Source organism: Phalangium opilio, unplaced genomic scaffold (assembly GCF_054372755.1).
Source record: "Phalangium opilio isolate 3A_F unplaced genomic scaffold, DU_Popi_V2 ptg000017l_1, whole genome shotgun sequence".
Classification (NCBI taxonomy): domain Eukaryota; kingdom Metazoa; phylum Arthropoda; class Arachnida; order Opiliones; family Phalangiidae; genus Phalangium; species Phalangium opilio.
Genome location: NW_028324151.1, coordinates 311,878 through 338,631, shown reverse-complemented (window position 1 = coordinate 338,631; position 26,754 = coordinate 311,878). Strand labels below are relative to the sequence as shown.

General features: G+C 42.6%; 5 protein-coding genes across 9 annotated transcripts; 2 read left to right on the top strand and 3 right to left on the bottom strand.

Annotated features, from left to right (window-relative positions):
- Positions 1 to 601: 601 nt before the first annotated feature.
- Positions 602 to 2,172, top strand: LOC149702099 (glutamate receptor-like). Its single transcript, XM_089865868.1, has 6 exons — positions 602 to 759; positions 825 to 989; positions 1,062 to 1,188; positions 1,258 to 1,490; positions 1,572 to 1,831; positions 1,890 to 2,172. Exons 1-6 carry the CDS (start codon positions 712 to 714, stop codon positions 2,110 to 2,112), a joined length of 1,056 nt encoding a protein of 351 aa, XP_089721994.1. The 5' UTR covers positions 602 to 711; the 3' UTR covers positions 2,113 to 2,172.
- Positions 2,126 to 3,373, bottom strand: LOC149702098 (uncharacterized). Its single transcript, XM_089865873.1, has 4 exons — positions 3,009 to 3,373; positions 2,785 to 2,950; positions 2,455 to 2,699; positions 2,126 to 2,392 (listed from the first exon to the last, which is right to left on the bottom strand). The coding sequence occupies exons 1-4, from the start codon at positions 3,222 to 3,224 to the stop codon at positions 2,228 to 2,230; spliced, it is 792 nt and encodes a 263-aa protein (XP_089721999.1). The 5' UTR covers positions 3,225 to 3,373; the 3' UTR covers positions 2,126 to 2,227.
- Positions 3,374 to 3,963: 590 nt separating this feature from the next.
- On the bottom strand, positions 3,964 to 24,073 carry LOC149702096 (uncharacterized). Of its 3 annotated transcripts, none has more exons than XM_089865858.1 (26): positions 23,816 to 24,073; positions 12,547 to 12,696; positions 12,348 to 12,460; positions 9,075 to 9,287; positions 8,866 to 8,988; positions 8,673 to 8,795; positions 8,485 to 8,619; positions 8,306 to 8,431; positions 8,122 to 8,247; positions 7,801 to 8,043; positions 7,375 to 7,515; positions 7,192 to 7,314; positions 7,002 to 7,130; positions 6,738 to 6,932; positions 6,525 to 6,664; positions 6,335 to 6,464; positions 6,076 to 6,278; positions 5,834 to 6,017; positions 5,643 to 5,768; positions 5,458 to 5,586; positions 5,142 to 5,399; positions 4,828 to 5,082; positions 4,638 to 4,763; positions 4,444 to 4,572; positions 4,246 to 4,364; positions 3,964 to 4,166 (listed from the first exon to the last, which is right to left on the bottom strand). In XM_089865858.1, the coding sequence occupies exons 2-25, from the start codon at positions 12,657 to 12,659 to the stop codon at positions 4,264 to 4,266; spliced, it is 3,684 nt and encodes a 1,227-aa protein (XP_089721984.1). In that variant the 5' UTR covers positions 12,660 to 12,696; positions 23,816 to 24,073; the 3' UTR covers positions 3,964 to 4,166; positions 4,246 to 4,263. The 3 variants fall into 3 exon arrangements, with proteins under 3 accessions (XP_089721984.1, XP_089721982.1, XP_089721983.1); XM_089865856.1 differs by lacking the exon at positions 23,816 to 24,073 and adding an exon at positions 18,075 to 18,604; XM_089865857.1 differs by lacking the exon at positions 23,816 to 24,073 and adding an exon at positions 18,075 to 18,604 and having other exon boundaries at positions 6,738 to 6,929.
- On the top strand, positions 19,148 to 23,622 carry LOC149702097 (uncharacterized). The gene is made up of 6 exons (XM_089865879.1): positions 19,148 to 19,823; positions 22,683 to 22,789; positions 23,003 to 23,104; positions 23,167 to 23,250; positions 23,308 to 23,394; positions 23,458 to 23,622. The coding sequence occupies exons 1-6, from the start codon at positions 19,754 to 19,756 to the stop codon at positions 23,536 to 23,538; spliced, it is 531 nt and encodes a 176-aa protein (XP_089722005.1). The 5' UTR covers positions 19,148 to 19,753; the 3' UTR covers positions 23,539 to 23,622.
- Positions 24,074 to 24,153: 80 nt separating the features above from the next.
- Positions 24,154 to 26,739, bottom strand: LOC149702095 (uncharacterized). Of its 3 annotated transcripts, none has more exons than XM_089865883.1 (7): positions 25,867 to 26,630; positions 25,646 to 25,778; positions 25,229 to 25,581; positions 24,991 to 25,061; positions 24,786 to 24,890; positions 24,612 to 24,716; positions 24,154 to 24,345 (listed from the first exon to the last, which is right to left on the bottom strand). In XM_089865883.1, the coding sequence occupies exons 3-7, from the start codon at positions 25,356 to 25,358 to the stop codon at positions 24,325 to 24,327; spliced, it is 432 nt and encodes a 143-aa protein (XP_089722009.1). In that variant the 5' UTR covers positions 25,359 to 25,581; positions 25,646 to 25,778; positions 25,867 to 26,630; the 3' UTR covers positions 24,154 to 24,324. The 3 variants fall into 3 exon arrangements, with proteins under 3 accessions (XP_089722009.1, XP_089722008.1, XP_089722007.1); XM_089865882.1 differs by lacking the exon at positions 24,154 to 24,345 and adding an exon at positions 26,642 to 26,739 and having other exon boundaries at positions 24,354 to 24,716; positions 25,867 to 26,080; XM_089865881.1 differs by lacking the exon at positions 24,154 to 24,345 and having other exon boundaries at positions 24,354 to 24,716.
- Between the last annotated feature and the right edge of the window lie 15 nt (positions 26,740 to 26,754).

The window sequence follows — 26,754 nt, the reverse complement described above, 5'->3', positions numbered from 1 at the left end:
CTCTGTCCCACGGGAAAAAGGCAAGGTGCGCTTCTCCAGATCCGCGCCTACAAATACAAGTCCCCCCCCCTTGACACTTAGAGTTTATAGCTAGAAACGTTAATCCTCTGGCAAATAACTAAAAGCTTTTCTAGGTTTCGGGTCATTTTTAATCGTTTGGCTTATTGTTCCGGTGAGTGCTTTAAGTGGCACTTAGCGACGCGCGCCTACAGACTAAATTAACCTTATTCCGAATAACAAAGCAGCTGCTCCGAGTGCCGTCGGATCAAACTTGAATATTAGGTTTTAACAAATGAAAGGCCGATGTCACAATCTGACTTTGTCGGTAGCCGCTATCGATGTAAGTCAATGAAGTAATCAAATCTGTCCAATTTATGGTAAGGTAAGACTAATAACTAGGTACTATCCCCAAATGAAGCACAACGCCTTCAAACTGCGCCACGTCCTTTCAACGGAAGGCAATTCGACGATAATCGGCCTGAAAGGGAGAGATTTTCAAATCCTCGAAGCTCTGTCGCGAAAATTGCGATTCCAGTGAGGATATAAGCTCCGTTATCCGAGGGACTAGTCATTTCGCGTAATAGGTGCACGGACGGATTTGACTAGTCGCTCACTCGCTAACTTTGAACACTTAACGAAGACTAATGTTTGTAACGCAGGTACCGGCTTTCAACGCCGTCCAACGGACAGTGGGGTTTCTGCGACCAAAACATGCCGGGAAACCCGTGCTCGGGACTGATAGGAATGGTGGCCCGAAACGTAAGATGACTTAATCGACCCCTTGAAAAGATCCCCCCTTTATGACCATGCATATCGCTGAATAGGAGGTTGACGTGGGCATTTCGACGGTGACCCCGACTCCGGAACGCGGTCGCTTCGTGGACTTCTCCTTCCCGTACGCCTACGACGAAATCACCTTCGTCACCAAAGAACCGGAGTCGCGCGATTTGGTCGACGACCTCTTTTTCACCAAACCCTTTCAAGTTCAAGTACGTAAAAGGCGCGAGATGCCGTATCTGGCCAGCGCGATAACCAGATTGAAACGAACGAACCCGAAATAGGTTTGGATCTTTCTGGCTACTTGCTTGCTCGTCTTTGCCATTTTGATCAAAATATCGCACCGCTTTAAACGCTTGGAGCCCCGCCATTTTGGAACCGGTGACATATTCTCCGTCTTAGTCAGGCAAAGTAATTAATAAGAATGACGTCACCCATTAGCGCGGGATATGCCTATTTGCCGCTCTTATTTTTATACAGATTTGCCTTTAAAACCCCTGATTGAAAAACCATCGAGTTGGATGGTGATTTTTACTCTGATCTTAGTAGCCGGTTGCTCGACTAAAATCTACGAATGCATGCTGACGTCATCAGCCAGCGCCGCTCCCGTCACCACACCCATAAACACCGTAGAAGACATGGTGGAAGCCGTCATGAACGACAATTACGTCATTTCCGCCAGGGAGGGCACGGCCGACCAACAAACTATCATGGTTTGAACTTTGAACCGTAGACGGATGGGAGGGGGCGAGGAATTATAATTAGTTTTTACCATTTGACTTTTTTTTACTAAGTTTTCCCCGAATTCCTTCATGAGAGCGTTCACGTTTTCGTCGGTGGACTTGGATTTTCCTAAAACGATCCTAGAAGGACTGGAAATGGTCTTGGAGAGCGAGAAGTACGCCTTCGTGGCACCGAGAGCTCAACTGAAAGCCATCGCTTTGGAGAACAACGTGACGAGCCGGATTCACTTCGCCAAAGAGGCCCTTTTCGACGACATGATATCGGTTGTCTTTCGACCCGCCTATCCTTGTAGAAACGTTATCAACTACTGGTATATTCAAAAACTAAATTCGAACCTAAATCGAATTGAGTTAACCCTTCCCTTTCAGGTTGCGTCACTTTGCCAGTTCCGGTTTGCTTTTAAAATGGGATAAACCCGATCTAAAATTGTTATCGTGGAAAGAGGAGAAACGTCAGCGGATCTATATGGAAGTGAAATATTTCGCGCTCGGCGAACTGCGCTTGATTTTCGCCTTCCTTGGCGCCGCTTGGATAATATCTCTGGTCACGTGGCTCGGACAAACCATCCTGGAACTTTATAGGTCAAAATAATGACGATTGAGAATTAAGATTAAAATAAATCTGTAATTATCTCTAAAGATTAATTGTAGTGCAAAATAGAATAAAACGTAGTTAATAACATCCGTGAGGAAAGTAGGTACTATTTTCAAAATTGGAATTCGCTGTTGGATTGGGCCAGTCGGTCAATGATGGACTTCAAATGAGCGTCGGTAATGGGAGTAGCGTGCATTGCCTTCATTTGACTGGCGGTCAAGGCGCTCATATCCTCCGGAATCTCTCGTAATTTGCGGCCAGTTTGCATGGCCAGAATCTAGGTCAAAATATCTTATTTAACCACGTGGGGTCAAATAAAGTTCAATCGAAATGATCTACTTGATTTTTGGCGCTAATCTCGAGAGCGATCTGATTGTTGAAGGCTCTGGCGACGGAGGTTCCGGTGGAAACGGATCCGTGATGAACCATAATCAAGTTTTCGCAATCATTTATCAAAGAGCCCAATCTCTTTCCCTCGGCCAAATCGGCCACCAAACCGCCGTACTCGTAGTCGTAGGCGACGTTCTGGTAGAACAGTGCCGCGCTCTGGTTCAAAATCAACAATTTCGGATCTTCCAAACTAGCTACGCCCCAGACACCGACCCCGACCCCGGGTTAATAATGAAGATGTTAGGGGCCAAACGAGTCAATTGGGTTCGAGGAACTCACCGAGTGCGCAAACGTAAGGCGAATGGGTATGCATCATACAAACGGTGTCCGGCTTCGATTGGTAAAAACCCAGATGAAAAGAACCAGCGATTTGGTGCAAACTTCCGTCGCCTTCCTTCACTTCTCCGCTCAGCGTATCGATGCCCAAAAGCGAAGACGGCGTCACCTGAAATGCGCAACTCATTTAAAGTTAATTAAGGAGCACACTCTGGATGGACTTATACGTCTTTGAAATCGACTGGAAAGGGCGTAATGAGCATGACTCGACCATTGCCGTCGGCGGCCGGTGACATGACGCTCAAATGGTTGACGACGCGGTCATTCATGCCGTATTCGGCCAATCCGTGATGGGCAGCGGCCAATTGAATGCGCAGAAAACGATTAGCCTCTTGGGGCGAAAGCCCTTCGATACTTAGACCTCTTTTAGCTCCGACTTTCATGATGCTACAGACTACAGTATGTTGTTCGACGCCGAATTAGAATATTTTCCAGCGAAAAAAAGGATTTAAATCTGAATAAGAGATCAGTGTTTATTCACCCTAGATTAAAACGCAATCGTTAAATATTCGTCTCGGGGTTATCTTAACAAAATAATAAAATTTTATCTCTCAAGTATCGAATTACGCGTCTACATTAAAACAAATCAACATTTCATCTTGTGGTTAGAGATAGTTTTTAACCTTATCGGTTCCCGGGCCACCGCGACGACGATAGTACTTACCGAAAACGGAGGGAGCAGTGTTTTTATTGGTGTCGAGGCTTTGTCCTCTATCTATCTGGAGTCAGTCAGTCAGAGCGATGTAGACGATGTTTCGTTATAAACATATAAAAGGCGCGTGTACGAAATAGCAATTGCCGACTAGCAACAGCTATAGTAGGGCCGTACTACCACAAATGTTATCTACGTGTATATTGACAACTTCTACCTTGCTAAACTAATCTGTCACGGGGTCACGCCACTGTCACCATCAAAGCCAAATATTATTTACCCGGAAAGCAATAATTTTCCACCAACAACAACCCTTTCTCTAGCTTATTCTCTTACCAGCAACGAATTTCGACCAGGAGTATCGAAAATAATAATATTGGCCTTTTTATTTAAAGGAATGATTCGAAATGAAGTTGGTTTCGTCACGTTTATTTGACCATAAATTGCGGATGAAGTTTAATTGCGTCATGAAAGCAATTGCAATCGCGTTGTTTTATTTTAGGAAATGAATGAAAGGGGGGGGGAAGAGGATGGGGATGGGGGGGGGCAGAGGGGGCGTGACGTCTTTGCATGCGTCGTCGACCTATTAATCCCACGCTGACCTTCGTTAATTATCCTACGCCCATTTTAGAAAGATCAACTCTACGTCGCGTCGCCAATAATCATTCCTTTACTGAAATTAAATTTAATTACTCTAATCATGAGTTAATTCCGTCCGTATTTGAGGCGCGGATGTAGAACAGTAGGCCTACCTTTCCGAGGAGTGTTCGTCACGAATCTAGACATTTTCCATCGAAGGCGCTACAAAGTTGGTTTCCTTCGCAATTACATAATTTGGAGCAAAAGTTTCCGTACGTTCCCGATGGACATTCTGACACATTTTCAATTTTTATAGTTATTCAGCGACTTGGAAAGAAACCCGTTGTTTCTATAGGCTTTGAAAGGCTTACGTTTTTCGCAAAATCTTCCGTAGTAGCCTGAGGAACAATCGCAAAAGCCAGTGACGGAATCGCAAGGCGAATTATTCAAACAATTACATTCTTCGTCGCAACTCGGTCCAAATTTACCGTACGGGCAAACTAACCAACGTTAATTAAACACTAATCATTGAATTAAATTAAAATTAATATAAATGACTCGTTACCATTTTCGCAGCCTTTCCCTCGAAAACCCGCTTGACAAAGACATTGTCCATTTTTTCGATGGCAATGTTTGTATTTGCAATCGCAATTAAGTTCGCAATTCTCGCCAAACCGCCCAATATGGCAATCTTAAAGATAACCTATTAGTATATACGGCTACGAATAGACTCGGGCTGCGATTACTAAACGTACTGGCTTCTCGTGGCTCGACGCAATTGCCGGTGACGTGATCGCATTTCGTGAATGATTCAACGACGGAATTGTTTTCGCAATGGCACTTGTGGGCGCAATCCAGACCGTAGAATCCTTCCGGGCAAGCTTTATCGCACTTTTCGCCCAACCAACCCTCGGTACAAACGCAAGCGCCCCCTTCCGGGTCGCAAATGGCTCCGTTTTCGCAAGCGCATGGCTTTTCGCATTTCAAACCGTAGAAACCTTCGTCGCAAGCTAAAATTGCCCTTCAAATTAAGTACCCTTCTTCTTAGTCGCGAATTATCGCGACTTACGTTCGAGGCAACCGTTGCCTTTCCAACCAGGAGGACATAGACATTCTCCGGTTTCTTTGTCGCAATCGTATACCCCGTCGCAATCGCACTTTCCTTGGCAATTCGGACCGTATTCTCCGAAGGGACATCGCGAGTTACAATCATCTCCCGTCCACCCGGCGGTGCATTTACACGTCCCGTAGATGTTTTGACACTTGGCGCCATTTTGACAGGCGCACGCCTGCGCACAATCGCTTCCGAAAAAACCCTCGGGACATTCTAAATGAATGAAAATAATCAGCCAGAAGAAACTCGGCCATTCGGCTCTATTTCTTACCGCGATCGCAATGAACACCGTGATATCCCGGTTTACAAAAACATTCTCCGGTTTCGGGGTCGCACGTTCCATCGTGTTCGCAAAGGCAATCGTTCCTGCAATTGGGGCCGTACTTTTGACGCGAACATCCTAAATAACGAAGCCAATTACTAAGGTTATCGCAAACCTTTATACGGAATACGAACGTGTCTGGCAATCGCTTCCCGTATACCCACTGGGGCATATACATTCCCCGGAAACTGAATCGCAAGACTCGCCATCGCAATCGCATTTCTTTTGGCAATTCACGCCGTATTTTCCAATTTCGCATTCTGATCGTGATAGTAAAGGTTTCATAGTGTTTTTCTTTTTTAGAAATTTACGTTGAATCGCATACCTCGATCGCAATTTGGACCCGCGAAACCAGGTGGGCAATTGGGTAAGCATTGGCCATTAGCCGGATCGCAAGTTCCAGAATTGCAGTCGCAATTATTGGCGCATTTGGCCCCCCACTTTCCTTCCGGACAAGATTGATCGCAATTGACGCCGGTAAAACCATCTTGGCATTCGCAAGCGCCGTTCTAAATATTTCAAAACAATCGCAATTTTGCCTCGATTTCCGGCAATTGTTTTTCAAACCTTTGGATCGCATTTCTTCGTGCCTTTTTTGTCGCAATCGCATTGACTTCGGCAATTAGAGCCGAAAGTGAAATCGGGACATTTCAAATTGCACCTCGGTCCGAATAGTCCGGCGTCGCATTGGCAATAACCGAAAATTCTATCGCAACGGCCGTTAGGGCAAATAGTTTTACATAGTTTATCGCAATTGGGCCCGAAAAAGCCTAAAACGATCATCATTTACGCCAAGATTCTTAAGATTGAAATAAAACCATTTCACCTTCGGGGCATCCGTCTTCGCAATTCTTCCCACCGACGCTGGGTGGACAAACGCAATTGCCACTAACCGAATCGCAAGTACCCCCGTTTAAGCAAGAACAAGTTTCCGCGCAATCTTTACCGTAAAACCCCTTTGAAAACATTAATCGTTCGCGTTATTACGGAATTACCGCTAACGTATGACGTCATACCTCCGAACAGGTTTCATCGCATAAGATACCCCGAAATCCGTCTGGACATTGGCAACTCTTGCCTCCGTCGCAACTGGCATTATTTTGGCAATCAGCGCAAGTATATTGACAATCCGGTCCAAAAAATCCAATTGGACAAACTGTGAAATATTAAATAAAAAAATTCGAGACTTAATTTAAGGATAATTGAAAGAGTAATTAAGCAGTACTTACCAGTTTGCTTTTCACGCAGCGCAAGTACCTTTTCCGGTTTCACTTCGTCATCGACCAAAACGAGTAAGGGTTGAGCGGTGGTCGTTTGGAAGCGGACTTTGCGAAACTCCGATCCAGTTTTATAAGAGAATGCGGGATTGACTTCCGGTTCAATTACTGCGCCGGGTGACAGAACTTCGTTGCTAACTGACGCTGCTGCAATAAATTAATTCGGAGCAATCGCGCTATAACCATTTCTAATTGCCATAAAGAATATATTCTTACGAATTAATCCGCAACTCTTATTATCGGGCTGCAATTTATAATTTTCGTGGCAAGAGCATTTGAAAGTGCCCGGAACGTTCAAGCAAATATGTTGACATCCGCCATTTTGGTTCGCGCATTCGTTCAAATCTGTTAAGTTTTAAACCACCTTAGACAATTGATTTTTTTTTTCAAATTGTAATGGAGTTACCATCGCATTGGAAGCCATTCGGGTTGAGAGCGTATCCGTCTAAACAGGAGCACAAATAACCACCGGGAGAATTGACGCAGGATTGTTCGCAAGTGGCCGAACCACTCACGCATTCGTCGATATCTAAGAGTCAAACTTGTAAACTTCTAGTTTGCAGTCCGAGACGCGTCTGGACTTAATTACCTGTGCAGGATTTATTATCCTTGGGATCCAGTTGGTATCCGGCTCGGCAAGAGCAGGCGGCACCCTTGGCTCCGTGCCGGCAAATCTGTTCGCAACCTCCGTTATCGCGAGCGCACGAGTTCACCACTTCCATTTCGACTTCTACGAGCGTTGATTGTCAATTGGCCATATGTCTAATCAGCGCCACTAGCGGATGGTCTGAAAACTACTCCCATAGAGTCTAGGTATATTTAAGCGGGTTTGCAGAATTTCCGTCAGATGGCGCGGCGTTCGAGCCACCTGGCGGAAATTCTGCAAACCCGCTTAAATATACCTAGACTCTATGGGAGTAGTTTTCAGACCAAACACTAGTGGCGCTGATTAGACATATGGCCAATTAAAACGCCATTCTCCTAATTAATGGAGTCCTTGCGGAGTGAGTCTTACTGTAACAGGAGCGCCGGTCAGTTCCCAGTTCGTACGAAGAATGACACGAACAGCTAAATGAACCCTGACTATTTTGGCAAATATGACTGCAACTATTATTTTCGGCGCATTCGTCGATGTCCTGGCACGATTTACCATCTCGAGCCAATTTGTAACCGATTTGACAAGAACAGACGGGCCTATTCGCCACGGTGTCGCATTTCTGGGCGCAACCGCCGTTGTTGACCTTACAGGGGTCAGAAGCTAATTCGCGTTGTTCAAAGGTGACGTTGAATTAATTTCATTCCTACCCAAAGTGGCAAAGTGAGAGACTGGACTGACCTCGGCATTTGCGTCGATCGGCTCGTAACTCGAAGCCGTCTCTGCACAGACACCTGAACCTTCCCTCTTGGTACTGTTCGCAAATGTGTTCGCAACCGGCGTTACTGACGCTACACGGGTTAAATACTAAGACCGAAAATTTCAATTGGCGAATGGAAATAGGCCAGAGCGTGGACTTAATTACTTTGGCACGATCTCCTATCCGATTGCAAAACGTATCCCTGTCTACAAAGACACCGATGTCTACCCTCGACACGCTCGCAAATGTGTTGGCACCCTCCATTGGCCACGGCGCACGCGTCATTAACCTCTGGAAAAAATTTTATTAAAATGTGCGAACTTTGAAGGAGAATAAAGTTATACTTTTGCAAGTCCGTTGGTCTTGGTCTATCTCGTAACCCCGATTGCATCTGCAACGAACCCTTCCGTCAAATTCGTCGCATATTTGCTGACAGCCTCCGTTGTTGAAGGCGCATCTTACTGGTTGCAACGTATTGCCTAAATGGCGCCCGATAAATATCGCGAGTAATATTTCCAAATCCGAAATTTACCTAAACAAGTGCGTCCATCGGCCAGTAACCTTTGACCTTCTAAACATTCGCAAGCGTAACCGCCATTCTTATTACGGCAACCGTATTGACAGCCGCCATTATGATCCTCGCATTCGTTGATATCTTAATCGTAAAGTTAATTACAATTAAGAGGGGAAAGACCTAACCGGAAGTGGCTGAGTGGGGCGTATACCTTGGCAAGTTCGGCCGTCGGAAGCCAACTTAAATCCGGCCGAACATTTACAATAGAAACTTCCGATGGTATTACAACAAGTTTGCTCGCAGCCCCCGTTTTCGTACAAACATTCATTTACATCTAACGAATGGTTCGATTACAAATTAAAACCCAAACTCGCGTCTTCAACCTGGCGATACCCCAATAAAAACAAAATGGTCTCTTACCGTGTTGACACAATCTTCCGCGATATCCCGGTTTACAAACGCATCTTTCGACGTTGTATCTCCTATTCTTGCCTATTGTCGTCGAGAGGTGGGCATTGTTACCTCTCTGAATATTACGCGTCGATGATCTAAGATTGCTTTTGCTCCTTCCATTCAAACAGCGATTGTTGCCGTTCGAGGCTTCGTAACAGGATGATCCGCGGCAATGCAACGCTGCCATTAAAAAGGCCAAGAGCCAATATTTGTAACACAAGCTTAATCCACCGCCTCCGTCCCCAACAACAAATATCTTCATTTTGTCTCTTTATGGGACGCTATACTTAAATTCGACCACTAATGAGGAGCGAGGAGCGAACAAAGTTACTGTTGGTCGAAACGATCAACCTCTCTCAGCGCATTTTTTAACTTGCAAGATTTTGGTTGGGAATTTTTAATTTAAAAATAGATTCGAGTTCTCTGGAGGGAAATATTTTTTCAATTTTTCGGCTCGGAATTTCTTCCTCTGATTAGAGAAAGTGCGCGCCACAAAAAAGGGACAGTCTCAAGTACACTAAAGATATTAGTTTCGCAGCCCAATTGGATGGACGAAGTATTAATTCGTTTTATTTTCTAAACGGAGTCGCGAGACTTATCCTTTAAGACAAGGACGGTTCAGCGAGCGATTAGCGACAGTCGAGAGGGTAATTACGTCAAAACTCGACGGAAAGTAATGAAAAATTAGCTCCATTTATTAAAAGAGCGAAAGAATGCGTCGCTCACTTAAATTCAGGGTGGACGCGAAATGAGACTCGCTAAGTTAGCGTGACCGTCATTTGGCAAACAAAAATTCGACAAGACGGAAAAGCTCCTTTAAACGACAAAATACTCCCGATGGAGGGGTCGCCCGCTTCTCCCCATATCCCGCGCCCATTCATTTCCCGTTCCGGGTTCGAAGGGGTTGTGTCCGACCCCCGCTTACCGAGACTTAAGTACTCGCTCGACTCGCTTAAAATACGTGCTGGGGTTGAATGAGAAAAATTAAAGCCGATCCAGATGGTGTTGGGACACGAAATACTCGATGCAGTCCGAGCTACCGCTCCCGTTCCGCGACACGCGAGGCATTTCGGGACGCCCACGCGCCGCACCAACCAGCCCGATAATGAAACGAGATCCATCCCATTAGGGACAATACGTTCTAACTGGCGAACACGTTTAAATTCCAATTAAACAATGGTATAATTTGGGAGATACTACACTGTGGCACGCGCGTGTCTCGTATGGCTAGAGTGGATGGATAATTTTAGTCAACTCGAAATCAAAAGGTCCTTAAGATTCTTCGGATTGTAATTAACCACATTGTTAATTGTTGTTTCCCTAGCACTTGAAAAATCTGAAGTTGAACAGTGGCTAATAAGTTCCGGTCGCGCCTAATCAACTACAAAGGGTTAAAAGGGACATTGACCTTCGAGTCACGTGAGCTATTGGTGACAATCTCTTAATTCCGGAGGGGGGGGGGGAAGCCTAAGAAAACGCCACTTTGATTTCTTTCGAAAAACTATTTATATCCCCCCTCGAGAGAGATTACGGAATGACGTCACGGCAAAGCATACATCACGACTTGTATCACGTCGGAGTGAGCGGAATGCCCCTCGAATGGCGCCTCGCGACCCGAAGCAATATCAATAAATAAGAACTGTCCAACTGGCGCAACAGAGAAAATCTTTCCGAGGTTACTAAACGATAAATATCACTAAATTATAGCTGTTGGTTACAATCTTACTTGGGACCTATTTTAACCTGCATCTCAGTGAGATTTTAAGTACTTCCAAGACAGCGATCAATTTTATATACCGTTTCAAACTAAACAAGTTTAAAGGAGAAGAAGAAGAAACAATATGCGTAATCAAGCGTTTGTCCCAAGATTCCTCGCGCCTGAAACCAACAACAACTAACCAATCACGTAACCCCGATAATTTAGAAATGATGTTCAAGTAACATTAATTACTTTTTTACGTCTCTTAGCTTTTGTCGGCTCAATCATTTTTGACGTAAATGGGTCCTCGGAATGAAATAGGGTTGCGAAGAGAAAATAAATATGTATAACAACAAATACTTGGAGAGAGTCCAAACAAATTAAAACAAGATTTAATTGACACTCGAGTTACAATTTTCTAAAACACCCTCCCTCCCACCCACCCACCAACTTCCAAAATTGTAATTAACTAACTCCTAACGTTTAATTAATATATCTAATGACATAATTCCTCTGAAATAATAAACCGGTTAATTTGGCACGTAGTTTCAAGGCGAAATTTGGTAGTTTTGTAACTGCAGGACGATATTTCTAGACAACAGAGGAGCGTGGTAATTGTGTCGTTAAAATTTTGAACAAACTAATCTCTGTTAGTGTAACTAGAATCACTTTGTTCGTCCCAAAACTATTTTAAAGTCGAGTAACGTTTTTTTTTTTTGGAACCCGAAATAGAATGTGCCTTCTTTGCCAAGACAAGTTGGGAAGACAACTTGCCGCCGTTAAAAGAAAACAAGAGTGAGATGCCTTCAAACAAGTGCTTTTTATGCCAACTTAACCGAAATTAGGCTAAAAAAATTGCGCTTTCTAAAGCGATTTTCCAAAGAGAAATTGAACAACGCCCGATAGAGAGAGAGAGACATAAATTAACATAGCAGCGTCACTTGGAATTTCAGAGAAACGTTAGGTCCCTCAATGTATATTTGTGCAATTGAAAAAATGTTATTATTGCATGGAGTCAGTCACTTTGCGTTTTATCACAAACTGACTTTCTCATATGATGCCAGATGTTCATCAAAGTGGTCGAGGTTTCTTTTTTCATTACAATACGAACGAAAGAGGCCCCCCGGGGGGGGGGGAAGGAAACTATGGAATGGATAGATGAGAATGATGAACGGGTAAATGGAAGCGTCATCAACGTCACCCGCGACTCTAATTCGCCACCGCCATCAGTTAATCCCCGTAGCTACGATATCCTGATTGGCAATGACTAATGATAATGGCCCAGTTCAAAGGGCAATATTGATATAAATTATAAAAGGGGGGACTCTTAATGAGAGTGGCGTCCCCCTCGCTTTCAACGCGTACTGAAATAGTCAACTCCTTAACGTAGAATATTTTGTCGAGAAAACGTTTGACAATTAAACGAATAAGCGACAACAAAACTTTAAAAAATAGTCTAGGAATTTGTTTGGGGGGGAGTTTGGAAACGAAAGATACTAAGATAGTACGTTTCAATTTCGGGCTTAATAGGACGGACTGACCTTTGGCGCAACCAGTGGCGTTTGGTCTCCTTCTTTTCCAACCGGGGCAACAACGGTAGACGACTTCCGTCTTTTTTTCAGGAACTTGAATATTTTCGATTTCGTAGACGGTTCTAAACAATTTCATTTGCAATTAAAGCCAGGTGAAACGTGAAAAGGAAATTCCACGTGTGTCGAATTAAAAGAAGACCCGACTGACTTTGCTTCGTATTTGTAGCAATCAACGCCTTCATCTCGACGACCGCCGTCGCAATTGGGCAGTTTTAGCTTGACCATCTTGGTGTAAGCCTTCTTCCTTGGACGGGAAACCATCACTTCCTTTTCCACTTCGAAAGGACACACATTCACCCTAAAAACCAATGTAATAATACTTGAATATAAATTTTCAATCCGTATTCTCTCTCTTATCGCGCTCCCTCAGCTATCAAGGATTAAAAATCGGCTTCTGTAAAGGGGAATTTCCTTTTACTACGTCATAGTCCTATTTCTGACCTTTCCAACGGCACTAAAAACTCGGGGTTACGACAATCAGGGCGCGAGTAATTAACCAAATTTAGATGAAAAACAAAAACATAACTTCTATAAAGTAATTAGGCGTAAGTATGCATTTTATGGAAAACATTTGATCGTAAACAAGACACCCGTAATCAAGGTGTTTTTGATCTAGGAGAGAAATAAATAAATATATATTTTGATGCAATGTTGCGAATAAACATTAAAACAGATGCGTCGAGTAATTTCAGCCGCGCTATGTAACAGCGGGTCGTCGCCAGATGTCAAATTGTGTATAGGTAATTACAAGACAGCGCGATTTGTAATTTAAAACCCTTTTTTCTCGGTTTGCCGCCGCTCTGTCATTTGCGGTTGTGGCCTAGAGGCTAAAACGCATCCCATGCACTCGTTTCTTTCATGTCACCGCGACATACGCAATCGGCTTTGACGATCTTACAAAAATGTCATCATTCCCAATAAAAATAAATGACAATATAGGGAATTTCGATGTTTATTTAGCGAAAGCAAACTTATTAATTATTTGTCAGGTCTACAAATGCAGTACTTTTCGGTTTGACTGATTACTTGGCATTTTCCGCCTTTGGGATGAGCGGACATGGTGCACGCCGTGTAACAACCGGCGTCGTTGCAAGTATTACAGCATTCCCGATTCGTGGACGGCGGACCTCGGGTCGGTGGTGCCCAAAAAAACGCCAAAGGTTCCTCCGATGATAAACAGCCCACGACTTAAATTTGACAACAACATAAAAAGATGGTACATAACGTAGTCTTTGAGCGGGTTGCTTTGTCCACCAAAACCCATCCTGTATGGTCAGGGACGAGGAATTTTGTGGGACAAAGTGGCGCTGTGAAACGGTTGGTATCTTACCAGAAACAGATATTAAAAATAGAACGAAATAGCTTCGCATGGTTGCTAAAACCAGTAATTGGATTCAAAATGAACTAACGAGCAGAATTCTTTTTATAATAGCAAGTTTTCTTACAGCGTAAATTCTCTCAAATCTCACAATGAAGCTACTGACTGACTGACTGACTGACACTCGCAAACAAAATGGTAAAATTATCTCGCGATTGTTTAAGGAAATGATAGATGTAATTACAAAAAAGAAACGCTGGACTTTATTTTAATAAATTGTTAAACAATATGGAATAGCAAAGCGCAATTAATTTTAAGCCTCAGCAGCTTATTAGGGCGTCGTTCCGGAGCTATTAGTTGGCACCGTTTTTTCAGTTACGGGGTCGCAAATGCAGTAGATGTCTCGGTGGGACATCTTTTGACACCTTCCCATCTGATATCCGGACATGACGCAAGCGACGTAGCATCCGATCGGACTACAAAAGCCGTGATCTTCCACCGCTTTCGGAGTGGTGGTGGTGCCTTTGCGCCAAAAGGTCGGCTCCACCAAACCCATCAAGACTATCATCAAAAAGTAAATGACGCTAAACCCCAAATAATAATCGCGTGTGCCAAAACGACTAGTGCAAGAGTTTAAAGTGCAAACTACGAGGAGGATTTGCATCGGAACTCTTACCGGCTGTTGAAATAATGATAACTTTGATATTGAAATAACCCATGACGCTTTTCGACGGAATTCGAGAATCAACTTAAAACGTGTTTGAAATTTCACTCTTTATATTGTAATATTAACAATGCCATACTCGGCGGTAAATACACACCAATTAAAATAAGAGAGGAGCTGTCAAAATATCTATTTAAACTCCTTAAAGTATATTATTACATTTGGGTCACTGCATGGTCCTATATCCTAAAAAATGCCACACACAGACACACCTGAGCCTCGGAATATTTAACCACTAGGCAAGGATAAATGTTGCGTGGTGGTGAGGAGTACCCTCCATTAGAAACAATGTAAAAGGCCTTTATTATTGTAAAATATCGGCAATTAATTCACTCAACACGTTTTAAAATTGATAAACGCCCCATTGTATATATAGCGTTAAAATCTATACGCTTTCTACGCTACATGCTATAATCCTTTGTATCAAAGACCAGCTATAGCTGAACTGAACATTCATTTTTAAAGCTCATAATGCATTTACATCACGTAGGATTATACCTTATACAATTACAGTCTGTTCCCCCCAAACTTGCCGCGAGATTTTATAAAAAAGGTTGCGAAATTGGTGGCGGAAAAAGCTTTCGCTATTTGATTTCAATCTAGGTACACTGTTTTAAATCTATTAAAAGATAGTTACCCGAACAAAATCGCGCGCGTGTTCTCGAGGGCTCGGATATTTGCCCTGAAACCAAAATGACCCCGAACGTATTTAAGGGGAGGGGGATACGAATGTCCAGCCCCTCCTCTCGAGCACTTTAAATTATATCTCGAGAAATCTTTGGTTTATATAGTTTTAAATCCTTGTAAAATTATCCCTCGCCGTCTTATAGGCATAGTCTTTGAGGGGCGAGAAGGATTAAACCTTTTAGACCACCACCAATGGATGGAGGAGGTGTAAAGGTCCGAGAAGGGACGGTAAGGGTTGAACAAGGCGCTCAATGTCTACATTGGAAATTCCGTTCACGGTTCACGACGGCGAATTCGGGCAGATCGCATTACGGGCGCGTTCTCGAATAAAATATCCATTAGAAATGATTGGCCCTAAAACATTATCGGCCTTTTAATGGAACGCGACACCTTTCTTCAAATTTTAGATTGAAAAGAAAAGAAAAGAAATGCAACATTAAAACAATTGTCGGCGAATCGTTTAGTTTAGCCCCCGGAGTATAGTCCGCGCTTAATTCTAAAACCGCAAATTGCTTTCAAAAAAAGGTTAAAAACCTTTCGTCTCCCGATAATTAAATCCTTCCACATTAACATAAATCGTTATTGATCGGCGGTTTTAAATATTTCAACGCCTTTACCAGACTTTAATGACTTTTTTAAATTAGACTAATTAGGCTTTGAAACCGCTCCGAGGGGCTTTTCCCAAAGCTATCATTCCAATTCGAAGTATGTTTCGTTTTTCATAGCAGCTAGCCTCAAGCTTAATCGGAATACGTTGTTCGAGCTGTTTTTGCAAGAAAAATGAAAATGAGCTTTAGCAGAAGCAAATGAAGGCGCTGAGAGGGCAACAAATGTTTCCGTTTTCAAACTAAACTAGCTCTTATCGCGAAAACAAACGTACTTTAAACTAGTTAGTGATTTTTATAAGTTTGTAATAATATGGCGGCCAATTTGGATATTGGGCAATGGCGACCTTGAAAATTTCGACACCGCATACTCAATTAGCATCTATATAGGCGTTAGATACGGAAGGAAATCGATGGTTATCATTTTTCACGCCTACATGCAGAAACAGATGCGAGTTATACAGTTTATCACGCCAACCAAGATGGTCGCGCCGATCTATAGACTAATAATTGGCCACGAACCCATGGCTCAACTTAAACGGCATGCAGGCGGGCAACTCTCGCCTTTGACAGTATTAAACTCTACGGGAATATAAGGAACGATAGCTTAATGGTAAAAATTCCAAGAAGGTGCGCGCGTTTCGAGAAGCGTTTAATTCTCAAGGTTGAAATTTGTTTAAAATTATTAGCGGGGTTGAATGAAGCGTCTAGCTTAATTCAAACTCGAGGGACGTATAGTATACCACGATTAATTTACAGGGGTGGCGTGTGGCCTTTAACAAGCTTTAATAAATTCACTCGTTGTTGAATAGTCTTTTGATAGAGTGGTTAACGCGGGGCGCCAATAACAGAGACAGCTTTACGACGATAAAACACAGCGGGGCAACGGAGGTTTACAAGCCATACAAATCGTAAACAGATCTCTCCCTCTCTTTATGGCCGCAGAGACAATAACTAATATTTCTGACAGTTGGCTTCCTTAATACCTAATACTGACCTAATTAGATCCCGATCTATATAGAGCTATCTCAGTTATGACGTCAGTGTCTAGGTAAAACGTCACGGGTTAAGCTTTGGCAGTGGACGGCCATGTTTGCTACCGCTTTGGTTCTATGGGCAAATAGCATGGTGACGCCACAATAAGCCTTCTGAGATAGCTCTATAGAGTGCTGTCAGAAGCGTCACCCATGCTGTTTTCCCATAAAGAAAAAACGGTAACTGTCATGGCCGCCCATTGCTAAAGGCAGACTCGTGACGTTTAACCTTGGATGTGACGTCACAACTGACAGCACTCTATTGAAGTAAAGATATAGTAAGAGAGCGGGCTTCGTCTTACAGAGTGGTGTTTGCGGGTCCAGTCCAGCCCCCTATCTCCCCTACTTGTTTTGAAATTGCGAAAATCTTTGGGAGTAAAGCGCGGCGATTCGCGTAGGTCGAGAACTTACAAAAGAATTGTGCCAAGCGCCTTTTAGTTAATATTTCAGCGGCTTGGACCCCCCAAAAACTCCTATGTGGAGAAATACGTATAATACACGGTCGGAATAGCTTTATTGTATCCAAACCAGGTACTCAAAGACTATACGGAACACGAATGGTTTTCTCGGCGCCAACACTCCGAAAAAACAAAAGAATGCTGTCAAAAAAAGAGTTGATGGGTCTTTAAAGCGAATAATACACTTTTAAATTTAAGTCGGTAGTAAGTCACGCTGCGCTGTTTGGAAGAATGGTGGACGGGGGCTCGATGAGGGCGCACGACACTTTAGCCTACGCGATTAAGATAATGCCAAATTAGGCTTAATTGGGAATGGAATTTATTTTTTCGTTATTTTCGTCAATTAGTGAAAATTGCGCTCGGCCGCTAATGACGTGACGAATCAAGAATAGCGCGTCACACAATCCCCGTCTACAAAATCGTCAATACTATATCTTCCCATGTGTATATTAAATATAATTATAGTCTCTTAGCTCCTTGATTTACCCATGCAGGGAATGTATCTAGGGAAGTCCATCGCTCAAACACTAGGTATAACTGATCTGATCTAAAATTCACACGCTTTAAATAGGGGGTGACTCGAGGGGCAATTCACTAATTGGAACAATCTTTCGCAACTGGTGATCGGGAACCTCGGTGACTTGACCCCCATGCAGCTGAATTGATTCTATATAGTCTAGCGGTGTGACTCGCGATAAAAAGCAATATTGTGCACTTTGACCCCGACCCTATGGTCCCTATCAGCCGGCACCCCTTTCGACATAAGCGGCGCGCTAGCTATATTAATTACGCCCTATTTTAATCGCAAATTCTTTAAAATAGGTAGCGTGTTATTATTGGTTGAACTTACATGCCTTCTTCGAGTCTATTTTGAGTTTTCTTCGCGTCGGCTGGTACTCCGGAGGAGAGACACGCCAAAATTAAAATATTCCAAGATATAAAAAATAAAGTCCTTGCAAGATCACCTTCGACACCACCGCACCTTCCCCTCATTATCACGTTCGATTAAATTAAGGCAAAAACAATTAAAAGACACTCTTCGCACACTCTTCCATGCACGGTCCTTCGTCAAGACGGCCGCTTCATCGGGTTAAAGGTCAATAATACTCTACAACACGTCCTCGGTATCTTGGCTAGCAGGGGCAGCGCGAATTTGGTAAAAAATATTTCAGGCCAACAGCGGTGGCAAATCGGGAGGGTTCTCTCCGAAATTTGAGAGGGAGTTGTTCTTTTACACCTGGTTCCGCTAGAGAAGTTTTGCCGATCAAATTATCCTAAATCTATCAGTGATTCCAGAGATTAAGAAAAGATCTCTCCGTCTTCAACCGCTCGCTCGCTCGGTGAGTCGAGCCAACGAGAAAAAGCGGCTATTGCAGGGAGATCTCGACAGCCAAAGATCTTCTATTAAGATATAGCTTTCTTTAAGGCGAGAGAGAGAGAGAGAGAGGGGGGGGGGAGGGGGAGGGGGGGGGTACCCGCTAAGCACCGACACCGTCTTGCCAACCAAACTCTCCTCAGAGGCCACTTTGCTAAACAGCCTTTTCTTACAAATTTTTTGGATTTCAGGGGAAAGAAAGAAAGATTCGAGCTTCCGAAATATTAAACAAGATGACCGGTTTTTTACGCCATAATACATTCACACACTATAGAGTATCCTATAGGTGAATCCACCTTAGGACCAAACAAACTCTCGCTTAAATCACTTTTGACGCGACAAATTCAACCCGGCTTAGTTTTCTAACAAGGAAGGAGATCGGGTGGATGAAGGTCAAGCTGGATTACAATTGGTCAGTGGCTCTTAAGAACGCGTAGCTCTCCGAGGTCATTTTTGCCACTAGATGTTTATTAAACTTTGACGAGGTCGTGACCCTAAGGTGGCAAATTCTTCCAAAGGTACGAGTTTCCCTCGACCTTTGGAAATGATCGAAGCCAAAAAATGAAGGGGGTCGGGTTTCCACGCGGATAAAGTTAAAAGTGCATGTCGGCATAGGCGTACGTCACAATGACGATTTCTCCTGTCCGTCTTATTAATGGATTATTTTGTCACTTGACATTGTCAAGTACGGTCCAATTGAAGGCCTTTGTTCTTATAGTTTATTAAGACGAAGATGGATGGCCGCGCGTAAACCCCTTTAATTCCAATTTGCATATTGCCAATGACGTCACGGACAGCCAGCTATTTCAATTCATTAGATTACGAGTCTCCGCATCTAAGTCACCGCGTGACGCGTATTATTAATAATAAAATGTTGTTTATCAAAGACTAACGCTTGTTTAACTATTACCAAAAAGCCGAGCCCACTACCGGCTGATGCCCACTTTTCAATTAGCATTTTATCTATAATAGGAAGCGTTAGTCATTTCGAAAAGGTGTGTTGACCTTGTGGCTCGCGTGAATGGATAATAGAACAAAGACAAATGTTGAATTTGTAATTGTAATTGGAAAGTCACGTGATTAGTTTCCCAATGCGTATATAAGGACGCAACGGAAGCGCGGATGTATACATAACGTTTCCAACATCTCGCGCTATGAACGGTCCATTTTTATCCGCTTTGATTTTCGCCTGCAGTGGCACCCTTTTCGTCGTCTCGACGCTACGTAAGCCTTATTGGTACAATTTCGGTATGAGTGAATAAGGTCAAAATTCATTTTAGAGCAAAATCAAGCACACCATTCGATAGAGCGTAAAATTTAGATCTAAAATAACCCCCGCTTTTTTCAAATTTCCAAAAAAAAGGTCTTATCCCCCATAAGAATTGCCACCTTTTCCAAAATATTGATGTTTAACGTTAGGGCTCATTTTCACTTAAGAGGCCGAATAGGTTAGGTTAGGTTAGGTTAGTTTAGCTTAGGTTAGGTTAGCTTAGGTTAGCTTAGCTTAGGTTAGCTTAGGTTAGCTTAGGTTAGCTTAGCTTAGGTTAGCTTAGCTTAGGTTAACTTAGCTTAGGTTAACTTAGCTTAGGGTTAGCTTAGCTTAGGGTTAGCTTAGCTTAGGGTTAGCTTAGCTTAGGGTTAGCTTAGCTTAGGGTTAGCTTAGCTTAGGGTTAGCTTAGCTTAGCTTAGCTTAGGTTAGGTTAGCTTAGGTTAGGTTAGCTTAGGTTAGCTTAGCTTAGGTTAACTTAGCTTAGGTTAACTTAGCTTAGGTTAACTTAGCTTAGGTTAACTTAGCTTAGGTTAGCTTAGCTTAGGTTGGCTTAGCTTAGCTTAGCTTAGCTTAGCTTAGGTTAGGTTAGGTTAGCTTAGGTTAGGTTAGCTTAGGTTAGGTTAGCTTAGGTTAGCTTAGCTTAGGTTAGCTTAGGTTAGGTTAGCTTAGGTTAGCTTAGCTTAGGTTAGCTTAGCTTAGGTTAGCTTAGCTTAGGTTAGCTTAGCTTAGGTTAGGTTAGGTTAGCTTAGCTTAGGTTAGGTTAGGTTAGGTTAGCTTAGGTTAGGTTAGCTTAGGTTAGGTTAGCTTAGGTTAGCTTAGGTTAGGTTAGCTTAGGTTAGCTTAGCTTAGGTTAGGTTAGCTTAGGTTAGCTTAGCTTAGGTTAGCTTAGCTTAGGTTAGCTTAGCTTAGGTTAGCTTAGCTTAGGTTAGGTTAACTTAGCTTAGGTTAGCTTAGCTTAGGTTAGGGTAACTTAGCTTAGGTTAGCTTAGCTTAGGTTGGCTTAGCTTAGGTTAGCTTAGCTTAGCTTAGGTTAGCTTAGCTTAGGTTAGCTTAGCTTAGGTTAGCTTAGCTTAGGTTAGCTTAGCTTAGGTTAGGTTAGGTTAGCTTAGGTTAGGTTAGCTTAGGTTAGCTTAGCTTAGGTTAGCTTAGCTTAGGTTAGCTTAGGTTAGGTTAGCTTAGGTTAGCTTAGCTTAGGTTAGCTTAGGTTAGGTTAGCTTAGGTTAGGTTAGCTTAGGTTAGGTTAGCCTAGGTTAGGTTAGGTTAGCTTAGCTTAGGTTAGCTTTGCTTAGCTTAGCTTAGGTTAGCTTTGCTTAGGTTAGCTTTGCTTAGGTTAGCTTAGCTTAGGTTAGCTTAGCTTAGGTTAGCTTAGCTTAGGTTAGCTTAGGTTAGCTTAGCTTAGGTTAGCTTAGCTTAGCTTAGGTTAGCTTAGGTTAGCTTAGGTTAGCTTAGCTTAGGTTAGCTTAGGTTAGCTTAGGTTAGCTTAGCTTAGGTTAGCTTAGGTTAGCTTAGCTTAGGTTAGCTTAGGTTAGCTTAGCTTAGGTTAGCTTAGCTTAGGGTTAGCTTAGCTTAGGGTTAGCTTAGCTTAGGTTAGCTTAGCTTAGGTTAGCTTAGCTTAGGTTAGCTTAGCTTAGGTTAGCTTAGCTTAGGTTAGCTTAGCTTAGGTTAGCTTAGCTTAGGTTAGCTTAGCTTAGGTTAGCTTAGGTTAGCTTAGGTTAGGTTAGCTTAGGTTAGCTTAGCTTAGGTTAGCTTAGCTTAGGTTAGCTTAGGTTAGGTTAGCTTAGGTTAGCTTAGCTTAGGTTAGCTTAGGTTAGGTTAGCTTAGGTTAGGTTAGCCTAGGTTAGGTTAGGTTAGCTTAGCTTAGGTTAGCTTTGCTTAGCTTAGCTTAGGTTAGCTTTGCTTAGGTTAGCTTTGCTTAGGTTAGCTTTGCTTAGGTTAGCTTAGCTTAGGTTAGCTTAGCTTAGGTTAGCTTAGCTTAGCTTAGCTTAGGTTAGCTTAGCTTAGGTTAGCTTAGCTTAGCTTAGGTTAGCTTAGGTTAGCTTAGGTTAGCTTAGGTTAGCTTAGGTTAGCTTAGGTTAGCTTAGGTTAGCTTAGGTTAGCTTAGGTTAGCTTAGGTTAGCTTAGGTTAGCTTAGGTTAGCTTAGCTTAGGTTAGCTTAGCTTAGGTTAGGTTAGCTTAGCTTAGGTTAGCTTAGCTTAGGTTAGCTTAGGTTAGCTTAGCTTAGCTTAGGTTAGCTTAGCTTAGGTTAGCTTAGCTTAGGTTAGCTTAGCTTAGGTTAGCTTAGCTTAGGTTAGCTTAGCTTAGGTTAGCTTAGCTTAGGTTAGGTTAGCTTAGCTTAGGTTAGGTTAGGTTAGCTTAGGTTAGGTTAGCTTAGGTTAGCTTAGCTTAGGTTAGCATAGCTTAGCTTAGGTTAGCTTAGCTTAGGTTAGCTTAGCTTAGGTTAGCTTAGCTTAGGTTAGCTTAGGTTAGCTTAGGTTAGCTTAGCTTAGGTTAGGTTAGCTTAGGTTAGCTTAGCTTAGGTTATGTTTGGTAAGGTTTGGTTAGGTTGGAAAACGTGGCAAATTATTGGCCCTCTGATTTTTTCCACACTGTTTTTGACCTTGTTCACCTATACTGCAAAATTTTCTTTATGGTTTTTTTTTGTGGAAATTTGAAAAAAGCGGGGGTTATTTTAGATCTAATCGAATGGTGTGCTTGATTTTGCTCTAAAATGATTTTTGACCTTATTCACTCATACCGAAATCCTACCACCTTATTTTAATTATTAAACCTCATTCTAATTTTAAATTAATTCAATGCTTAATTAAATAATTAAGACGAGAGGATGGAAGAGTTGCCAACGGATTTGTCAGGCATCTTCGGTAACGTGCAACGGGAATGCGCCACGCTTTTCCCGAATGTCACCGACTTAAACAGTGAATTGGTAATGAAAAGTACTAAAAAATAACCCTAACTATAGAGTAGTGGCACTCCGTGTTAATTTCTCATAGAGCGTAACGTAGCCAAAGGCGGGGAGATGCCATTACTCTATATCAGCCCGAATGTCTCACGATATAGACCTTTCCAGACATATCTTATCCGTTACTATCCGGGCTGTACTTAATCAGAAAGTAACCGGGGGTCATCTTGATTTCAGATGGATTTTCCTCGGACTTGTCGCTATCGATGTTTAGACGGTCAAAGGCCAGTGACCAAAGTCAGGTGGATGGACAACGGGTGGACGTGCGGGACCAACAGGGTATAAGTATAAGAGTAGGCATGCGCGCGTCGTGATCTTATTTTTAAATTCATTTATCATAGACTTGTTTAAACGGATCTTGCGAAAGGATAAGCGACATCGAATTTTGCGGTCAAAGATTGGCCAATGTTATTCGCCTGATCAGGGTAATTTCAAACCCCCCCCCCACTAATTAACTTCGTTTAATTAACCCTTTTATGAAGGTTGATTGTCAAATGCTATGCACCGCACCGACTGGAATAACGTACGCCTACAATCTTCCCAACGGAACCGATTGCGACTCGGCATATGTAAGTGAAATTAATTAGCCCAAGAGCTTAATGATGATTAATTAGCGTTGAAATTTTAATTAGAATGGTCATTGCGGCGATGGTGCCTGCGTCGCCAGTCCCCTTCCCGAGCCCTCACTCTACGACGAAGTCATTGGATATTAATTACCTATTAAATTGTATTTTAAATCTAATCGCGTTACGCGACCACGTAATTATATATTAATTAAAATCAATTTAAGTATCTTATTTTTCGCCAATCATATTAAATAGGATGTATCGTACGCCAGGTAACAAATTACCATCGAACCCGAGTTACCTAACCTATCTTAACCCGAACCAAGCTTAAATAATCATAAATACAATGGTCAAGTTGACGTCTACTGATCCCCCAAATTACTGCCACAATTATGGAAAAAAGAATCCGTATTTTCTTACTTACCGGAATTTCCAGGAAGATTTTTTTCCAAGTTGTTAAGCCTAATTTCCCTCGTTGCACGACTCATTTCAATAATTAGGCCTAATTATAATCGAATCGCGAAATTGGAAGCGTTTTAGGCTGGCGAGCAGAAAACCGGCGACCGAACTAGCGCAATCGCTTCTTGAAATTAGGCTTAATTTCTTAAAGGTGAAAGTTCGCCCTAAACGCGCCAAAACGGGAGCGGGGGGCGGGGCTGCTTGCTAAAAAGATGCCGACGGTAATTATTTTTTAACTGTTGGAAAAATTATGAAGGCCTTATGAAAGAAACGCGACTTATAGGCCTTTCAGACTTTACTTGATATAATTTCAAATTTTATTTTAATATTTTATCAAGTATACAGATTATACAAGCGTTTATATATATATATGTATATATGCTAAATAAAGAAATATATGGAAAAAGAAGAAAAGCCCATTTTTGCAGAGATATAAAGGGAAGCGGGGACGGGGTTAAATGAGGTGTTGATGTCTTACTTCGCGTTAGTACATTGCTGAGAGAATAATTGACCATGTAAGAAATTATATTTAAGAAGGTGAAAAATAGAAGCGACACGATCAGAAATTTTTACCGCATGCCGCTCGATGAGACCGAGTGATATGGTCGGAACTTGGATTACACTATTCTTCATCCAAGGTCGGAACTACTAACCCAGTACCCACCCACCCACATCGGGAGGTCTAAAATCGGCGCCAGGTCGAGTCGGGGAGATAAACATTCCTGGTGTCGCTTCTATCGCTTTCTTGCCCCGATAAATACCTCTTTTACGTTTGCAGCCGTCTCGAACTGTTTTTCCAAGTTTTCCTGGGTTGGATCTTCTTTAATTCTAACGTCAAAAAGGCACATGGCAAGTTTTATTTCATCCTGAAAAATTGTTCAAGCGTCAATTACGACAGTCCGCGTAATCTTTCAGCTCGGCAACTTTCTAATTACCTCCGGAGATTTGTTCGGGTCATCGAGAGTTTTGCAATAGCCCGCAGCCCCGCTTAAATTTGGATCCGAAAACTGATCTTTGCACTCGTTGTATATTTCCTCGGTCTAAACGATTTTTAAGACTTAATTTCTTAAAGATGGGTGTGAGGCCCTGGAATCAGGGCCGCGCCGAGGGAAATCTCGATGGAGATTCTATCATTCTTACCGTATTGAGATTCGTGCCCTTACTCTTTTCTCTGACACACGTTATGAATGGTTGCGGGTCAGCGTCGTACGCTAAAATAAAATTTGAAAAAATAGGCAGTGAGTTAATCGAGCGCGGGCGGGCGATATCGAATGATCTAACCGCGTCTTTCTATCTTATCTAACGCGTTGGTCCGGCTTATATACAAAAGGGGAATAACAATTAATTTCGAAAATCAAATCAGAAGAGTTTAACTTACCACATCCCCCGGCCTTATCCGTGTCGATTACCTCCTGAAGCTGCATATCAGTCAGTGTAGGCTTTTGTCCATTGGCGAGTACCACCAGGCAGAGAGTGACTGCGGTGAGGAAAACTAGTTGAGGCGTCATGATTCCAGTCGTCGATCCAACTTCCAAGTCAGGAGTGCTTTGGCTTCAGCCGCCGCCTTTAATTTATACCGACATCGTTTCGGTAGTAGTGACAGCAGCCCGCCTTTGACAGCGTTATACTCGACGGAAAGATAGCGCGGGGTGCCGCTACTCTAGCACGCGCTTTTAGCATTGGGAACGAATTTATATTCATCCAACGTAAGTGCTCTTCCACTAAAAACATCTGTGACAAAAGCGCTGTCATATCTATCGGTTCCCTCGAAAAGTATGCCAATTCAGTAACCTACTTCCTACACTGTGAAATGATATTTGTAAGGTCACTCATTATTCTAACCCCATTCAATCTCGGTCAGCGTCTTGTTTGGCCTAACAATTATCAGCGAGGGAAAACGAGTGGGCTAGGAACCTCGTTTGGTTTGGCTAGAACAAAAGCAGTGGCTTTATCGGGGAAAGGTGTCAACTGTCCGACTGTGGTAACTCTTATTCCATCATTCCATATCACACTTACCGATGACGCGTTACTTAGGGATGCACCATGGTTGTTGTACCAACTGTTAAACGTTGTTTTTCGAACGTACGTCAATGGCGGGTTACCGTGGGAATCGGTAGGCGTTTCTGCCTTGGGGGAATAGACTTTTCCGACTCGAGCTGCTCGATATTAAAGATCTATTCCATTTCCAATGTGACGCTTTAACCTTCACCCAAGTACTTTCGCGGTTGGCCTTCGAAAGTAAGCCAAATACAAAAACAACCTTGTTATTGGAAATTCCGAGAAGACAGAAACACATGTTGAGATGTTAGATAAGGGTTGTTTTCCACTTTTTTGCCACAAAAATAATATTTCATCTCGATTTATTAATAATTTAAACGTTATAGGTCAAAAACAAAGACATTTCAATTAGAAATGTCGGGGCCATCTTGGTTTCAAATGGATTTTGTTCGGACATATCGCTACCGATGCTTAGACGCCGGTCAAAGGCAATTTCTTATAGATTATACGCCTACAATCTGCCTAATGGAACTATTAATAAAAATAATTAAACCAAAGGCTTAATTATGATTAAAGGGTTATTGAGAAACGTAATTGCTCCGATGACTTCCGCTTTTACAGATCGCTTCCCAAATTAATGATTAATCAACTCGCTAGAAAAAACCCAGTATTTTTAACGTCCTGAAATATTTCCCAGGCTCGAGGGGATAGAAAGGGGCTGACCGACGGCTTTTAATTCGATTAATTTGAAAAATATATGTCAAAAAACTAAACCGAATTTTTGAAAGCCCACCATAAATTTTTTTTATAGAAAACAGGATACTTGACAACAGCAACTCCCTCGTCTTTGGATACTTCATCCATGGTATTTGCTCGCGATATGACGTAGGCAGCCAGTCGTCTGCA

Coding starts and splice junctions, on each gene's coding strand:
- LOC149702098 (XM_089865873.1), bottom strand. CDS start 3,224: ATGAAAGTCGGAGCTAAAAGAGGTCTAAGTATCGAAGGGCTTTCGCCC. Junction 2,700..2,784: donor GCCTTACGTTTGCGCACTCG/GTGAGTTCCTCG, acceptor TCTGGGGCGTAG/CTAGTTTGGAAGATCCGAAA. Junction 2,393..2,454: donor AGATTAGCGCCAAAAATCAA/GTAGATCATTTC, acceptor ATTTTGACCTAG/ATTCTGGCCATGCAAACTGG.
- LOC149702097 (XM_089865879.1), top strand. CDS start 19,754: ATGAACGGTCCATTTTTATCCGCTTTGATTTTCGCCTGCAGTGGCACC. Junction 19,824..22,682: donor TTTCGTCGTCTCGACGCTAC/GTAAGCCTTATT, acceptor TAAATAATTAAG/ACGAGAGGATGGAAGAGTTG. Junction 23,251..23,307: donor ATGTTATTCGCCTGATCAGG/GTAATTTCAAAC, acceptor CCTTTTATGAAG/GTTGATTGTCAAATGCTATG.
- LOC149702095 (XM_089865882.1), bottom strand. CDS start 25,358: ATGACGCCTCAACTAGTTTTCCTCACCGCAGTCACTCTCTGCCTGGTG. Junction 25,062..25,228: donor GGATAAGGCCGGGGGATGTG/GTAAGTTAAACT, acceptor ATTTTATTTTAG/CGTACGACGCTGACCCGCAA. Junction 24,891..24,990: donor AGGGCACGAATCTCAATACG/GTAAGAATGATA, acceptor AAAATCGTTTAG/ACCGAGGAAATATACAACGA.
- LOC149702099 (XM_089865868.1), top strand. CDS start 712: ATGCCGGGAAACCCGTGCTCGGGACTGATAGGAATGGTGGCCCGAAAC. Junction 990..1,061: donor CCAAACCCTTTCAAGTTCAA/GTACGTAAAAGG, acceptor AACCCGAAATAG/GTTTGGATCTTTCTGGCTAC. Junction 1,491..1,571: donor CCGACCAACAAACTATCATG/GTTTGAACTTTG, acceptor TTTTTTACTAAG/TTTTCCCCGAATTCCTTCAT.
- LOC149702096 (XM_089865856.1), bottom strand. CDS start 18,217: ATGAGGGGAAGGTGCGGTGGTGTCGAAGGTGATCTTGCAAGGACTTTA. Junction 8,248..8,305: donor GGATAGGAGATCGTGCCAAA/GTAATTAAGTCC, acceptor TTTCGGTCTTAG/TATTTAACCCGTGTAGCGTC. Junction 8,044..8,121: donor CGATCGACGCAAATGCCGAG/GTCAGTCCAGTC, acceptor AACGCGAATTAG/CTTCTGACCCCTGTAAGGTC.